Genomic DNA, 17,546 nt, shown 5'->3' with positions numbered 1-17,546 from the left:
ATTGCTGTGTCCCCAGTGCCTAGAACACAGTGGGTGTCCCATAAATGTTTATGAGTGTAGAAGGAGGGCAGACTGAGTGCTGCCCCTGGCAGGAGGTGTGAGCTGTGCCAAGGCTGAGGCCGATGCCAAGGGCCTGTGGGTCAGAGGCACGATGCCCGCTTCTCGGAGCAGAAGTAGCGAGTCCTTGCCTCGGCGGTCAGTGTGAGGGCTGGGGAGGAAGGTGAGCTTGTGGTCATGGTGAACTTGTCGACTCATCCATCCATGAATTCATTCATCCATTAAACAGGCATGCGTTGAGCTCCTGAGCTGCCGCAGGCACTCTGCTAGGCCAGGGGTGTACAGGGTTACGGGGTCAATCTGTGGCTACAGTCGGGGCCAACCTAAAGGTCCATTCGTTCGGCAGCTGTGGCTCTGTATGCCCCAAACAAGTGTCACTGGCTCCAAGTGGGGAAGAGAGAGGAAGCACAAGTGGTTCCCTCCAGCCTGTTTCCAGCCCAGGAGGTGCATCTCAGGGCAGTCTCTAGGGATGGAGGCCTTAGCGGGCTGGTGGCCAGCACAGTCATTCTCAGAACCATGGGTGGGCGTGGGGGAAGGAGTAAGAGAAAAGCCAGCGTCCTTATTCGATGTTTTGGAGAGGATTGCCAGGGAAGCTCGACTGCTCCCTTCAGGGAGAGACGTGCAGCTTTTCTTCTCTTTGGACTCGCTGAGGCCTTCATTGTCACAAGCCCTCTCGAGATTGGAGGGAGAGCTGGGGACACTTGGCTGCAGCCTTTGCAGGTGTTCTCAAGGAGACTCTGGTTCCTGGCGTGCTCAATTAAAATGCAAGCTGGTTTCATCAAATGTGCCAGTATTTGGGCCAGGTCCGTGGAACGCCTTGAAGATGCTTGCCCTCCCTGCCCACTCCAGACGAGGGACTGGATATGAACACACTGACCTGTGTGGCCTGCTGGAGGCTGGCTCCTGATTCCTAAACTCTGAATGCCGTGACACGCTCCATGGTCAGCACTCTTCCCGATACTGTCTCCATTTTAAAAAGACCTGACCCAGCCCATACACAATAGGCTGGGGCCGAGATGACCCCGTGTCCCTTCAACATCCTTTCTCTGTGCCAACAGAAGTCGTTTTCGCTGAGGACACGGCTGCCAGGGAACGACCACATTGCTCAGTCTCCCTTTCATCAGGTTTGGGACTAGGGGTTGGGCAGAGCTGGGATGCACACACCTTGCAGCTAATGTCTCCAAGGGGAAAGGCGCTCGCCTCCCCAGGCCCTTCTCTCTGCTCCCGCTGGCTCAAAGGCAGACGCAGTGGCGGAAGCTGGCAGCTCTCTTACATCCCTAACTGAAAGCCCTGTGCAGACGGTGGAGGAAGACAGAAGGAGCCTGGATACTTGGATGATCTTGCAGAGCAAAGCACGCTGCTAGCTCTGGACCACCTGCCACCTCGAGACTTTCACGGGAGAGAGAAAGAAATTTGCATCTTGTTGAGGTTCTTCTACTAGGGGCTCTTCTGGCGATGGAGGCTTCTTGAGGTCATCAGTGCGTGCTTTTCAGGTACTGTCTGTCCAGACTGTCAAGATCAGTTTGCTCGTCCTGGGCAGGGACCCTGTTCTTTTCAGGGCTATTTAACTTGGCCAGCGATTCGCCATGACGTTGCTGTTGTCAGGCACAGGAGGAATAGTGGGGGTAGCTTCTCTTACCATCATTCAGGTTTCAGTTTGCATCTCACCTCCTTAAAGATGTTCTTTGCAGCCTCATCTAGAGTAAGTTCCCCTTGATTACCGTCTAGCTCAGCCCACTCCCTTCCTTCCCGGCACTCAGTGAATCCGTCATTGTCTGTCTGGTATCCAACTTCCACTTTAGAACAGAAGCTGCACGAAGACAGGGGCCATGCCGACCACTGAGTCTCTAATGTGTATCAAAATATTTGACACGCAGGAGGCACTTCAACACCACATAAGTGGCGAAGCTTGAGATCATTAAGAGGTTTCTGTTAGGCTTCGCAAGAGGTGTTAGCACCGGGAAAGTGTACAGGATATCTTTTACTATTATTATTATTATTATTATTATTATTATTATTATTATTATTATTATTTCAGTGGCCACACGTGTGACACATGGCTGACCTCACTGCACCTGTGGCAATGCTGGGTCCTTAACCCCCTGTGCCACAGCAGGAACTCCTAGAATATCTTGATGATGTTTCAAAGGGAGGCTTTCTTATCCAAGACTCACACCCAAAGACCATGAAGAACAGTTATATAGCTTACTTCACGAAGTTTAGACATCCCACATGGTGACAGACACTGTACACACAGTTTTAAAAAGTGAAAGCACGGGCGCAAATTACAAAGAAATGTTATTATCAAGGATTATTTTCCACAATACATGTGAAAACCCATATGGATAAAAAAGAAAAAGACAAATGGCTTCAGAGGAAAATAAATATAAATGGAATACACATCACAGAGAGCAAAACAAAGATAAACATACGTGGCCAATAAGCACGCTTTGCAAACAGAAATGACCTACGTATCCCATAAGAGGGAGATAGTTAAATAAATTATAGTATATCCATATCACAAAATTTCACGAAGCTATGACTAGGAATGAGATGCGTTTTTATTAAGTGAGAAAAAGCAAGAACAATATGGATATGATCCCACAGATAAGAACACACACATACATATGCACATAGGACCTGTACAGGGGAAAAGCTGAAAGAATGCACACCAAACTATTCCGTTTTCAGGAAAGGCAGTAGATTGGGCAGGGAGGTGTGGGCTAGGTTACTTCTAACTCCACCCGCTTTTCGAGTGTTGTAAACCTTTCACAGTGAGCATACATTCGCCTATTACCTGTGTAATTCTGAAAAAAAGTTTAAAACAATCAAAATTATATGGAAGACTTCTAGCAAAACTCTTGCTTGATATGTGGCAAGAGTAGGAGCCAGAATCAAACAGAAGGGATCTGAAAATCTGGCCGGTCCTACGGAAAGAGATCTGGGTGCTACCTTGGGTCACACAGACACGCTTTGAACAATGGGCAGCTCTACAGGGGCCCTCGGCCCTTCTTCTCTTAACCCCACCCCCACGCTTGCCTTCTCCTCCCTTGTCTTGAACCATCAGCTACGACCTGCCTTCAAATAAAATGTATGCACTCATCGTACTCTGGGCTGGCATTAGGCGAGTTTCTTCAGGTGCAAGTAGAGCCCGTTCTTGGGTTTGAGGAAAATATTGGGCCTGGAGACGAGAGGCCTGGCGGGTTCTGCCGTCAGTGAGAAGCGGAGCAGAATCAAGGCGACGGCCGCCTTTAACTCAGCCATCGCAAACTGCTGCCCCACGCAGTTCCTGCAGACATCAAGGCAAAGCAAGAGATACTTGAAGAAGGAATGTTCCTTCTGACTCTTTCATAAGCTCCTAGAACAACAAGTCTGACTTCGCTGGCAACATTGTCACACTAAGTGACTTACCAACATTTGGACGCTGGACTGAAGGGCTCCCTGCAAGACTGTGAGCTGGGGGGTTCCAGGTGATGCCCTCCCTAAACAAGGCGGCACTTGGAGGTGCCCAGAGGACCGTCTCTCCTCTGAGGTTCGGGTGTAAAACGGGGTGACCGTAGCTGATAACACTGCACTGCAGAACTGAAATTTGCCAAGAAGGTAGAACTTCAATGTTCCCTCACACACACAGAAGGCAAATGCGGAGGGTGAAGGGTGTGCCAATTAACTGGACAGGGAGGGAGCCTTTCACGGTGTGTGTGTGTGTCAACGCCTCGTGATACACACTTCAAGTAACTTATAATTTAGGACGTTCATATAAAGATGGAATACAGTTTGAAAAAACAATTCTTTCTCCCTTGTTGGGAGTGAACTTGCACTGAGCCCATGAGCAGCAGCTCGCATTGCTGGGTAGCTTTCTGAGGCAGGGCTGTATAGTGTGACACAGAGAAAGGTGTCGTGCTCTGGGAAACTAACTGGCCCTTTCAGGGGCTCGAATAGGCACATGGCCAGGCAAGAAGACGAACGCATGGTCAGGCGAGAGGACGAGCTTCCCTGGACGAATTCAGAGAGCTGAGGGGCTACAAGGATAAGACCGTTCCCAAGCAAACAGTTGTGTGGGTTTTCAACACCTTCAAGTTGTCCTCACCTTGGTCCAGCTGAGAACGGTAAGTAGGCGTAGCAGTGCCTCTTGTCATTATTCTCCTGAGAGAACCTCAAGGGGTCAAAGGCCTGAAATGAGAGGGCAAGCCCGCCACCATCCCCCACACACCATCAGCACATTTCTTAAGCTGCTGCTTAGCCCTGACCCACAGAAATAGAATACAGAACATCTGGGATTTCAGATGTTCTGCTAGCCGCATATGAAAAAGGGGTAACGGATTTTAACACAAGAATTTACTCAACAGAAAATATGACCCTTCCAATGTGGATTCAATATAGGCCATTATTAAGGAGATACCGCCCATCTTTTGGTACTACATCTTTAAAATTTGACATTTCCAGCACAACTCCACTCCAAGCAGCCACATCTCAAGGGCTCCATAGCCACAGGTGGTTCATGGCCACCGCACCAAACGGCACAACTCTGGACCTGCAGAACTTGTCTGGCCTCCCAGGTGATTGGTCGGCTACCCAGATTAAGGAAGGGGAAAGCAGAAGCGCCATGGCCATTGGTAATCTTTCACTCTGGGGGGAGGCGGGCGCCTACTTACAGGTCAAGTGGAAATGCTTATGCGATCAGTTGAACCACTAGCCCATTGCACGCGACAGATTTGAAACTAGCAGCTTATGGAAAAGGAAGGGTCTGTCCACTTTGTGAGAGTTTAGAGTTTCGAGAGACTCAGGAGTGCTCCCCATCTCCTTCTGGCCTCTCCAGATCCCCTCTCCGCCCTTTCCCATCCTGCGCTGGGCTCCCAACAGACCCCTGTGGTTCCCAGCGGGTTTGGCATGGAGAGGAGATCTGGAGAGTGGGAGGAGCGCGTCCAGGGTACTTCATCCCCGGGCGCCTCCCAGCCAGGCGGCCAAAGGTTAACTGCACACTCTGCTGACAGCCACCACTCCTGTCCAGTGGCCTTCCCCAGCTGCAATCTCTCTCCGGGTTTCCTAACTCTCCCTCCCACGTCCATCAAGCCCAGAGGAGTAAGCACTGCGGCAGTTATGTGCTCCGTCTGGCTTCCCCGAAACCCTACCCAGAGAGTTCCTCTCTGACGTTCTCCTCCAAACACACTCAAGTCCACTCTCCCCCCCTTGAGTGGGCCCTTGCCTTCCTGCCAGAATTCTGATGGTGACATCCAGCAAAGGAGACCTAGAGTGGCCTGAATGGCTGTGGACAGTCCACACCCTTGCGGACGTCTAGCTAAGTGCTTGGGAGAGCTCCTTAAGAAAACGACTGAGATACAGCCTGGGGCAATTTAGAGCAGATGGCACGGCATTACACCAAGCTGTCCCTCCAAAGCAAGATGAGGTAGGAAGAGAGGAAGAGACGGTGGGCCTTAAGTGGAAAAGTGTCACATTGTCGGTTATGATTACTTTTGTCGTGTTGTGTCATTTGCCACTTCCATGCCTAACGAACACAAAGTAAACTGCACAGTGTTAGTTCTTGGAAGTATTTATGTGTAAGACAGGCGTACCTGTGGGTTTTCCCAGATGGCAGGGTTGTGGTGGAGCCCCCAGATACTGCAAACCACAGTCATTCCTGAGAAAGGAAGGAAATCAATGAGATTGTGGGGGAAAGAGCATATCATGAGCTCCTGTCACACTGCTCTTCAAGAAGACTCTTCTTCTTGAGGGGAAGGAAGTAGCTCTTGGCCGAGTTCTGTGGGTCGTGGGTGATTGCCAGCAGTGAAGGTCCTCCAGGAAGGGGGGCGCTGGTGGCACCTCAGTTTTCAAATCGATGATCTAGTTAATACCCGATTCTATCTTAAGGAGCCGTTGGCATGATGTCAAAATGACAGGCCAGTCTCATGTTTTCTGCCACCTTCTGGAAATTACTGACGGGTCTACTAGTGGGTTGTAAAGTACCTAGGGGCAATGGCTGGGGAGCATAAGAACCGAGCTGTACTTCCATCGGGCAGATCCAATGAAAAGTTTCTGGTGGTGCTCTTCATGCATGCAAGGTAGGGAAATGTGGCAAATATCCATGAGGTATGGGGAGTGAGGAAAAGACTGTGAGAGGTGAGACAATTTGAGGACTATTCAGCCACCAGAAATACTTTTGGGAAATCAATTCTGGATCTGTCAACAAAGCGACAGGCAGTGACAAGCTGTTGGTATCGGCACAAGGAATCCTGTGGCTTTGTTCCTAAGGGCAAGAGCAAAGAGAACACTGAAGCAGGTGAATGAGGGTTGTCTCATGTGACCCCTCGGCCTCCCACTTGCCCTGCTCAGACACTTGTGTTGCTCTGGAGAACACTGGGCTCTGGACGTGGGGCCTCTTGAGCTAGTTCCAGCTCTGCTCATCTGCACTTTGGCACCCCCCCCCCTGGTGGGTTTGCGGTATACCAAAGGCATCTGAAAGTGCTTCGTAGACTGCAAAGCATGTAGAAGGGTCTGGGGACATCATGTTCTAAAGGGAAAGAATGAGAGAATCTATCTGAAGGCTCTCTGTAAACAGTGACGAGCTGCATGGTTATCAGGGGAAGGTGAGGAGGATAATGCAGACAGAGGCCCTCCCTGAGCCTTCCAGACGGGGATAATGGCACTCATCCCCCACGAGTCCCCATCGCCCGGGTCTCAGACTCAGCCAGACCAGGCTTAGCTTAGAAACGGTGTCCCATAACACAAGAAACCCTGGGCTGCGCTTGGGGTTCTGTGCTTGGCTGCACAAGACGCCGCGCCTTTGGGAACATCGAGGCATTACCCACTGAGCACCTAACAGGTGCCTCACCCTAAACCAGCTGTCCTTGGGCGTGTCTTTGGACTCCACGAGAGCCAAGAAGCCTTCTGGTCGCTGTCACTGTGTTCCCCAGGATCCCCCTGCTCTCCAGAAACTGCTAGGAAAAGGATGCCAGGACCTGCAGGCAAGGAGCGTCCATCTGAGAAGGTAATGGGCTTGCTGAGTTCTCTGGAAAAGGAGAGGACTGGAGGTGCCAAGCGGAGGGACTCCTTAATGCACATCGTGGTGTATGGCATCTCACCCAGCTGGCCCCTGTGGGAACAAGAGAGGGAGCAAGGGCAACTCAGACTCCACATCTAGAGTGTAAATAAGGGTCGATGTTTCTATTGGATGTTCGTTCCTGGTAAAAGCTATTTGACCAATCGGTTGATGCAACAGAAGGTTAACATGGGACTCTTTCTGCCTCAGGATCAGCTGAGGTCCAGAGGAGAGGAACTGAACAGGTGCCAAGTATCCTCATCAGAAAATGAACCGCTAAACTTCTGCTGAGGGCATTTCTGAAAACTAGTTTCGAAACACTTAACTCATGATGTAAATCCAAAACATGGTATACACACACACACACACACACACACACACACACAATGGAAAGTTACTCAGCCACAAAAAAGAAGGAAATAATGCCATTTGCAGCAACATGGCTGGACCTAGGGATTATCATACTAAGCGAAGTAAGTCAGACCAAGAAAGACAACACTATATGGGTTCACCAATACGTGGAATCCACCAACAATGATACGACAGAACTTCTTCACAAAATACAAACAGACTCAAAGACTTTGAAACCAAACTTACGGTTACCAACGGAGAAACACTGGGGGGAGGGAGAAATGAGGAGCATACACACACCATCATCCACAAAACCGATGATAGGGGCCTGGTGTATGGCACAGGGAAACCTACTCAACACTCTGTGTTGGCTTAAATGGAAAACGAATCTGAAAAAGGATGCATACTTGCACATGTGCAACTGACTCATTTTGCTGCACACTTGAAGCTAACACAACATTGGAAGGCAACTATACTCCAGTAAGTTTTCTTTAAAAGGAATGTGTTAAGGAGTGGAGAGAGGAGGCCCAAGTGTTTTGAGTGGGCATAGTTGGAATGCTGGAGGACCATGGGGAAGGGAGGAGGGGGCAAAGAGGGGCTTTAAAAGGATTACATAGATGAGCTGACCTGTGCTCTGTTTGGGAAGTATGGGGAGCACAAGACTGAAAGAAAAGGCTGTGACTCAGAGCAGACGGAGAGGCAGAAAAGCAACAGGCACAAAACAGGACTGCTCCAGTGGGTCCTAGGGGCCAATGAACAGGCAAGAGGGAGCACTTGGGAACCAGCTTGAAAGGATCTCTAAGCATAAGCATTCCTTTGTCTTGTGAATCATCCCTGCAAAGTCCCAGGGAGGGGCTCTCTCCAAATCCCACAGCTGCAGCCATCCAGAGTCAAAGGAAGCCCTGAATATCCACCACGTTTAGAGGACAAAATCGCCATGGTACCAGCTGCTTTCTCCTCAGCCTCTCTCCTTCCTGGGACCCTTTCTGGATGGTTGGTAAGTGGAAGCCAATCCACAACCCCATCATCCGTGCTGGCTTCCAGACCCAAGGACCTATGAGCTGGATTAGATGGAGATGCTCTAAGTGGATTAGCCTTTGAAGTTTTTTATTATTGCCCTGGACCAGACAGCTTAAGTACTGAAATGGGACTGCTCTTATGATTTAAATGGATGGAAATGCTGTGAGACTCACTCAAGATTCCACCCCAGGGATGAAAAGCACTTGTCCCCCACAGCAAGTTTCAAGGGCCACTCCGAGAAGAAGAAAAATGTTTCTCTGCATCCTAGCTAGCCAGATTGGTTCAATAAAATGACACCATATATTTAGTCTCTTTGTTTCACTGTGCTTCTATCTGCTTTTCTGAGTAACTATTTTGAAGGTAGGCTTTGGCTCTTTGGCAATGTGAAATTTTAATTTTGACTCTTTCCTCCTTGAGCCCAGAATAAGAGACGTGATTCTGCTTAGCTTAGCACTTTTCAGACTTAGGAAAAACAGTGTTGTCCATCTCAGCCCCAGTGCTAGGAGAAGAGAGGCATTTTGACCCACCGCAGAGGTGGGTTGATGAGGAGCCCAAATGGAGATGAACAACTTTCCAACTTTTGCAGAGATTGCTCTTTGCAGCGAGCTTTTATTATATGTCTAAAAGAATGATCAATTCTCAGACTGCCCTAAACAAATCTCCTCAAATGTAACGATGAGGCAATACTATTGCGTGGAAACATACTTTCTTCTCTATAATCTTGTTGCCATTTCTCTTATTAAAATAACTGGTAGTTAACAGAGCCTTTGGCCTTTGTCTTCTGGCAGATTCCTTTTAGGCAGAAACCTGGCAGATTTCTTTATGAGTTCACCTTTCACATGGGCCACACAAGAACAAGAAGGTCACTATTTGAGTTGTACATATATCTACCTTAGTCAGGTTTGAAATATCTAAATAATGTTGGGAGGTGATATAGAGTGTTTCTAAACTCAATGAATGAGTAAAATCTTACCAAGCGACAGTGCATTTTGTGCTGTGTAGATTACACCTTTAATTTATGGTAGGAAATGACCAGTATTTCATCATAAAAAGTGAGTTCTCTGCTATACCTATAGACGTTCAAATTTTCCTTAACAAATGTTCTTAGCATTTGAAATATGGTGTTTTCCCCCTAGTCACTGGGCTGGGTTGCCATTAGCATTTCCATCTTTCTTTGACCAGCAGAACAATGATATGTGAAATATCTAGCTGGTGTGAGGAGTGTGGTCAGTACTGGGGACCTGTGTTTTTCTTGCAAACAGCATCTCTGAGGGGCAAACCTGTAACCTGGGCTGCACTGACTGACAGCAAGATATGCTGAAAGTCTCGGCAAATGGAGTTGAATTTTTCCACCTGGCTAACTAACTTTTTTATGTGAGAGTCTTTATATTGACAAATAAGGGCAGCATAAAAAATTGATCTGGAAAGAAACAAAAAAGCAGGTAAAAATAAATACATTTACAAGTTATTGTAGAAATAATATAAAAGAGGATTAAAATTCCCACTGGGGAAAAACCAAAAGGCATCCAATGGTATACAGGCTCTTCCCTGGCAAGAAACAGGAATAAAGCTGAAGACTTGGAAAAATAGCTTAGAAAGACCAGTCCAGGTCAAGGGTTGTGAGCTCACTATGTGCACCCATCCTGCAAGAGGCAGCTTGAGTGTCAGATCTCCAGGCAGTCTCCTTGAGCCCTGCATGCCAGCTTAGGTGCCAGTCTCCTAAATCTCTGTGGTCACCAATGTGTTACCTCATCGCCCTTAACATGGTATACTGCAATCTTGCGAATGGGGCCTGTCTCCTGCACTAAAGTATGAGCTTGGTGAGGGCAGGACCCACACCAAATCCACACCAAATACTGCATCTCAGTACTTTAAATATATTCCGCCCATATTGGCTAAACTCATGGACGGTGGGTATCATTTATTACTATGTTCTAAGTCCAAAGCGGATTCTGAGGAGTGAGCAAGTAGATAGAAGAGAATGCCTACCAGGAGGCTTAAAAATACACATGCTCACTCAGGTCCCTCAGAAGAGGAGCCCCATTTGAGCCATCACAGCCCCATTCACTGCCATCAAGTTATGAATGCAAGCCCCGTTTCCACTGTCCCAGGGCCTCAGAGGAAGAAAGAAGTAGGACATTTTACACACCACTGCCTAGAAATACAATGAAAGAGCTAACGACGCATGAGTGAGTGCAAAAGACAAAGGAGTAATTTTGGATCTTCTAGAAAAACAGAAGAATAAGTAGAGTGCCTCCTCTTCTGCTTTCCCACCTGCGTATCTTGAAGCATTATGGCCATCAAGAGGAAAGAATAAAGGAAAAATCCCGTGGAGCAGACTTGGATAAACTGCTTGGGGATACAGGTTCTTACCAGGTGATGGAAGACCCGTCACCCAGGATGCTCCTGATCTCTTCCCGGCATCTCTCCTGATGCTCAGGGTACAGAGCCAGGTGGTAGAGGAGCCAGGTAAGGCCGCCTGTCATGGTTTCATGCCCTGCCAACAGGAATGTGTTTACCTCAGACCATAGGTCAGTATCTGAGAAGCTGTCACCATTTTCAGCCTAGAAAGAACAGTAGAGATATTTTTATGCAATGTCAGTTTATAGATGTTTGGAGACCCAACTAAAATAATGGTTTGAGGAAAAAGAATTGTAAAAGAAAGTGTTAGTTTTAATTCAGTTCAACAGATATATACTGTGTTCCATACTTTGCCCAAGGGATAAAGGAGAACCAAAGATAGATAAGAAAAGCTGGCCTTAGGAGTTCCCATTGTGGAAATGAATCCGACTAGTATCTATAAGAATGCAGGTTCAATCCCTGGCCTCACTCAATGGGCCAGGGATCCTACTTGCCATGAGCTGTGGTGTAGGTCACAGATGCAGCTCAGATCTCGCTTTGCTGTAGATTCCGATTGGACCCCTAGCCTGGGAACTTCCATATGCCCTGGGGGTGGCCCTAGAAAGCAAAAAAAAAAAAAAATCTGGCCTTGCAAAGTCTTCCTGCAATCATTCTGCCACACTTGTCCAGATTTTCCAGCATCTTCTTTTCCTCATTTTATTAGCTTACCCTGTGACCCATCTTCCTGTGTTTCTCTAAAACTACAATGAATCTTTATGGTAATCACCAAATCCTGCTAAATCAGTTAAAAACTTAGGGTTATCTGTCTCCATCTGGTGACAGAGTTACAGAATTTCCTCAAACCCCACAGCACCACCCATCAATTCAAATGTATTGTTCAAAGTAGTTGATCAATTTTGCCTTTGTCTTCCCTCCTCCCTGCTCATCCAACTCCCTACACAATTGACTAGATATGAGTAGGCTCAGAAACTTGAAAGACTTACCAGAGCAGAAAGGGCAATATCGAAAATATTCCGGTACTTCCTCTTCTGAGTGTTACCCTGTTGATTCTCATTCATGCGGGAATTCTTTCCAGCCTGGATTATCTTTGCTGCAGTAGAATAAGAATTGCCCATTACCAAAGTAACAGCAAAGTCAATCAAAGTAAAATAAATTACAGAGCAAACCATGGCCCAGAAATAGCTGAAAATTTTGCCTAATTTCCTGAGGTCAGGATGAGTACATCATATTTAATAGATTTAATTGACGCAGATGGCTATTTCCCCATCATGACAACTTTTGAGCAAAGTTCCAAAGACAAACACAACAGACCAAAGATACACTTTATATAACTAGGTAGGCAACATAATTTAAATGATTTCAAATTTGGGTGCAAGTGACCAGTCATTCTTTTCTTCCTCAGAAATTGCTCATTTTTTGAGGAAAAAGTATCACACGAAATGGATTGAAAAGAAAGACAAGCAAAGAAATACCAACATACATATAATTGAAGGGCCTAAAACAAACAAACAAAAAATGTAACAGAATATTTAAAAACATAATCCAAGAAAACCTTCTGGGAATAAGAAAAAATTTAAATCTATATATTGAAGGGCTCGTGCTATGCCTAGAAAAATTGGAACGGTATAACCACTTCCAATATAGATCCTGATAAAACAACTTGACATTAAAGGCAGAAAAAAGAAAATCTCTGAGACTCCAGACAGAAAGGTCAAGTGACTTTTAAGGATGACAAATTAAGCCAGCAGCCTACTTCTCAAGAAAAATAAATAAATCAAGGCAGGATCAGAGCACTTTTTAAAAAACTCAAGGAAAAAAATGTGAGGCAAATTTCTGATATCCAGCAAAATTGTCCTTCAAGTATCAAGTCTACCAGAAAACAGTTATAAACTTTCATAAACTCAGAAAATGCTATGCCTGTGGGCCCATCCTGAGGAATCTATAGTGGATGAGCTTCATCCAAATAAGAGATGATTGGGAAAACTTCACTAAAATAATTGAGGTGGGCATTTTATATATTTAATTCTAGATCTTAGGCTAAAATAAGGACAGACATGTGGGCAGAAGAATAGTACATAAACATTAAAAATGAAAATAATGCTAGCCGGAGTTCCTGTCATGGTTCAGTGGAAATGAATCCATGAGGACACAGGTTCACCCTGGCCTCGCTCAATGGGTTAAGGATCCGGCGTTGCCATGAGCTCTGGTGTAGGTTGCACACGGCTCAGATCCTGCATAGCGTAGGCCCAGCTACACCTCCAATTCAACCCCTAGCCTGGGAACCTCCACATGCCCTGGGTGCAGCCCTAAAAAGATAAAAATAAAAATAAAAATAAATAATCCTACTAAAAATAGGAGTACGGAGGGGGAAAGAGGAAAGTAGATTAAAATCACTAATAACTGTGTAGATAACAAGTGAAAATCAATGGATAGAATCACAAATTGACAAACTATCAAGTAACCAGTCACAAAAGGATACATATTGTATGGTTCCACATACATAAGGTACTTGGAGAATCTAGCAAAATTTACAGACACAGGAAGTAGAATGGTGGTTGCTAAGGGCTGAGGGGAGAGTGGAATGAGGAGTTATTGTTTAATGAGCACAGTTTCAGTGCTGCAACATAAAAAGGGTTCTGGAGGTAGATGGTGGTGATGCTGCACAACAATAAGAATACACTTGATAGCACTGAACTGTACAGAAAGAAAAAGGTTAAGACAGTAAATGTTATGCTGTGTGTCTTTGATCACAATAAAAATAAAAAACACTGACAAACGAGATAGCAAAAATGTTTTACATATGCATATATATCACAAACATGTTTTATTTTAATAAAACAATTACACTGCAAAGACACATAAGAAATCAGCAAACCTACAAATGAATTAAAGATGAGAAAATGATAAAACCATTTCATAGAAGATGAAACACCACTTATAAGAAATGTTCAACTCCAATGGTTATCAGTAAAAACCAATATACAATTACAAGGCTATCCAATTTTTTACACGACTTTTACAAACCAATGTTACCTCAACTGAGGGGGAAAAAAAGCAGTAAATAGCAAGCAGTAACATATGGTAGCTATAAATCTATATCAACAATCACTTTAAACCATAGCCACATCCATAAATTTTATTTATTTATTTGTTTTTTCCTTTTTATTTTTATGGCCTTACCCGTGGCATATGGAAGTTCCCGGGCAAGGGGTCAAATCAGAGCTACAGCTTAGGCCTACACCACAGCCACAGCAACGTGGGATTCCCAGCTGCACTGTGACCTATGCCACAGCTCACAGCAATGCCAGATCCTTAATCCACTGAGCAAGATTAGGGGTCAAACCCGCATCTTCACCGACACTATGTTGGGTTCTTAACCTGCTGAGCCTCAACAGGAACTCCCGCTCATATAAACTTTAATGACAAAAATCACACAGTGTATGCTCTCAGACTTCAGTGGAATAGAAATCAATACCAGAAAGATAAGTAAGTCAGTATAATTCTAGCACATGAATAGACAGACCAATGTAATAGGAAGAAAGTTGAGAAATAGGTCCAAGTTCATAGATATCCATTTAGATATGATAAAAGGAGTTATCTCAAAAAACTGGAAAAGATGGAACTTTTATAATGAACGGTTGACTCTTATGAATGTGTTTTTCTGGGAATAGAGTCCTTGCCATGAACAAAGGTTGAAATAAGAAGCAGAATTCAGGGGACGAGATTAAGATGGTGGAATAGAAGGACTGGAGCTCAACTTCTCTCCTAAAAACAACAAAATGCACAACTAAAGACTGAGCACTCTTCACCCAAATGGACTAGAAACCTTAAAAACGGTATCCTACTCCAAAGAAAAAGAGGAGGACACAAAAAGAGGTAGGAGGGGCAATTTCACAATATAAACAACCCCATATCTCCCGGGTGGGAAGCTCCACAGACTGGAAACTAACTAGTTCACAGAGATTCACCTACAGGAGTGAGAGTTCTGAGCCCCACATCAAACTCTCACATGTGGGGATCTGGCACAGGGAGAAAGAGCCCCAGAACATCTGGCATTAAAGGCCAGTGGGGCTTGTGCCAGGAGCTCCATGGGACTGGGGGAGACGGAGACCCCATTCTTAAAAAGTGCACATAGGAGTTCCTGTCATGGTGCAGTGGTTGATGGATCCGACTAGGAACCATGAGGTTGCAGGTTCAATCTCTGGCCTTGCTCAGTGGGTTGAGGATCCAGCATTGCCATGAGCTGTGATGTGGGCTGCAGATGCAGCTCAGATCCCGTGTTGCTGTGGCTTTGGTGTAGGCTGGTGACAACAGCTCCAATTGGACCCCTAGCCTGGGAACTCCATATGCCGTGGGAGCAGCCCTAGAAAAGACAAAAAAAAAAAAAGGTGCACACAGACTTTCACGTGCACTGGGTCCCAGGGCAAAGCAAAGTCTCCATAGGAATCTGGGTCAAACCTGACTGCAGTACTTGGAGGACATCCTGAGAAAACAGTGGTGAACGTGGCTTGTTGTGAGGGAAGGACATTGAAAGCAAAGCTCTCAGGAATATTCAGCAGCCGTGCCTTTCTCTGGAGGTGGCCATTTTGGGAAAATCTGGCCCCACCCATCAGTCAGCTGTTGAGAAGCCCCAGGGCAAACAACAATCCAGGTGGGATCACAGGGCCCCCCCCTCAGTAAACAGGCTACCTAAAGACCCCTCAGGCACACAGATGCCTCTAATCCCATCCAGAGACTAAGCCCCACCCACCAAAGGGATTAGAATCAGCTCCACCTACCAGCCCCTCCCATCAGGAAGCCTACAACAAGCCCCCCATACCGACTTCAGCCATAGGGAGGCAGACATCAGAAGTAAGAGAGTCTATAATTCTACTCTCTGTAAAAAGGTCACCACACCAAAAACCTATAAAAATGAAAAAACAGAGAACTATAACTCAGATGAGGGAGAAAGGAAAAACCCCGGAAAATCAGCTAAGCAAGGAGGAGATTCTCAGCCTCCAGGAAACACTTTAGGCTGTTGATGCTGAAGATGATGAAAGACATTGGAAATAAACTGGAGGCAAAGATGGATAACTTACAGGAAACACTGACCAAAGAGATACAAGATATAAAACTTAAATAAGAAGAGATGCAAAATACAATAACTGAAATAAAAAATTCACTAGAAGCAGCTAACAGCAGAATACAGGAGGCAGAAGAACAAATAAGTGAGGTGGAGGACAGATTAGCAGAAATTATGGCTGCGCAACAGAAAAGAGAAAAAAGACTGAAAAGAAATGAAGAGCATCTCAGAGAACTCTAGGACAGTGTTAAAAGCAGCAACACCCGTAATATAGGGGTGCCAGAAGGAGAAGAGAGAGAGAAGGAGACAGAAAAATATTCCAAGAGATAATAGCCGAAAACTTCCCTTACATGGGGAAAGAATGACTCACTCAAATCCAGGAAGCACAATGAGTACCATATAAAATAAACCCAAGGAGGAACACCCCGAGACACATATTAATCAAACTGACCAAAATTAAAGACAAAGAGAAAATCTTTTTTTTTTTGTCTTTTTGCTATTTCTTTGGGCCGCTCCCATGGCATATGGAGGGTCCCAGGCTAGGGGTCGAATCGGAGCCGCAGCCCCCGGCCTACGCCAGAGCCACAGCAACGCGGGATCCGAGCCGCGTCTGCAACCTACACCACAGCTCACGGCAACGCCGGATTGTTAACCCACTGAGCAAGGGCAGGGACCGAACCCGCAACCTCATGGTTCCTAGTCGGATTTGTTAACCATTGCGCCACGATGGGAACTCCAGACAAAGAGAAAATCTTGAAAGCAGCTAGGGAAAAGAAACAAATAACATACAAGGGAACCCCAATAAGGTTATTGGCAGATTTTTCAGCAGAAACTCTGCAGGCCAAAAGGGAAGTGGAATGATATACTTAACAAGTGATGAAAGGAAAAAATGTCCAATCAAGATTACTCTACCCAGCAAGGCTCTCATTCAGATTTGAAGGAGAAATCAAAACCTTCACAGATAAAATGAATGGTGATGGGACGACTGGATAAGCATTTGGAAAAATGAGATCGACCCTTTATACCATATATAAGAATAAACTTTAAGTGCATCAAAGATGTAAATGCAAAAAGAACAAAACCACACAAGTGCTAGAGGAAGACATGGATGAATTTCTTTTTACAATCTGGTTAGAAGGCAGTGGTGCTTAACCAGGGACAATGTTGACCCCAGGGGATATGCCATGATGTCTGGAGATGTTTTAGTTACCACAACGGTAGGAGACCTATTATCATTGAGTGGATGGATGTCAGGGATCCAGCTTAACATCCTACAATGCACACAGCAGTGCCTCAGCAACAAAGACCTCGCCACCCCCATCACTAGTGCCACAGTTTCAATAACCATTTATTTTTGAGCAGAGCTTCTTTTCTTTTCTTTTTCCTGTATAACATGAGATAGGCTCACTTAAAAATTCAAGTGCACAATACAGAAGTGCTCCCCATGGGCACTATGTTGCACCACAGATCTCTAGAACTCACTCGACTCGCACAACTGAAACTCTACACCCATTGAACAGCCCCCGCTTCCCCTTTCCTTTGAATGCATGTCCCTGCTCACTCCATTCCTCTGCTCATTCCGAAGCCGCATGACTGTTTTTAGCTTGTGATTATTACCGCAATCACTGCGCAAAAAGACATAGGCCGTACATGCTTTGAAAT

At 45.7% G+C, this 17,546-nt stretch overlaps 1 protein-coding gene across 1 annotated transcript in view; it reads right to left on the bottom strand.

Annotated features, from left to right (window-relative positions):
• Positions 1 to 2,600: 2,600 nt before the first annotated feature.
• LOC125132231 (cytochrome P450 4X1-like) overlaps positions 2,601 to 17,546 on the bottom strand; it is a 31,364-nt gene continuing 16,418 nt past the window's right edge. The window contains exons 7-12 of the mRNA XM_047789168.1: positions 11,806 to 11,912; positions 10,835 to 11,025; positions 7,011 to 7,144; positions 5,628 to 5,692; positions 4,145 to 4,227; positions 2,601 to 3,346 (exon numbers count right to left, since the gene is read on the bottom strand). Of these exons, the coding sequence (XP_047645124.1) occupies positions 3,178 to 3,346; positions 4,145 to 4,227; positions 5,628 to 5,692; positions 7,011 to 7,144; positions 10,835 to 11,025; positions 11,806 to 11,912 (749 nt within the window). The 3' untranslated portion in view covers positions 2,601 to 3,177. The remainder of the gene's footprint in view (positions 3,347 to 4,144; positions 4,228 to 5,627; positions 5,693 to 7,010; positions 7,145 to 10,834; positions 11,026 to 11,805; positions 11,913 to 17,546) is intronic.

Source organism: Phacochoerus africanus, chromosome 8, assembly GCF_016906955.1.
Source record: "Phacochoerus africanus isolate WHEZ1 chromosome 8, ROS_Pafr_v1, whole genome shotgun sequence".
Classification (NCBI taxonomy): domain Eukaryota; kingdom Metazoa; phylum Chordata; class Mammalia; order Artiodactyla; family Suidae; genus Phacochoerus; species Phacochoerus africanus.
This window is presented reverse-complemented; position numbering and strand designations above follow the sequence as displayed.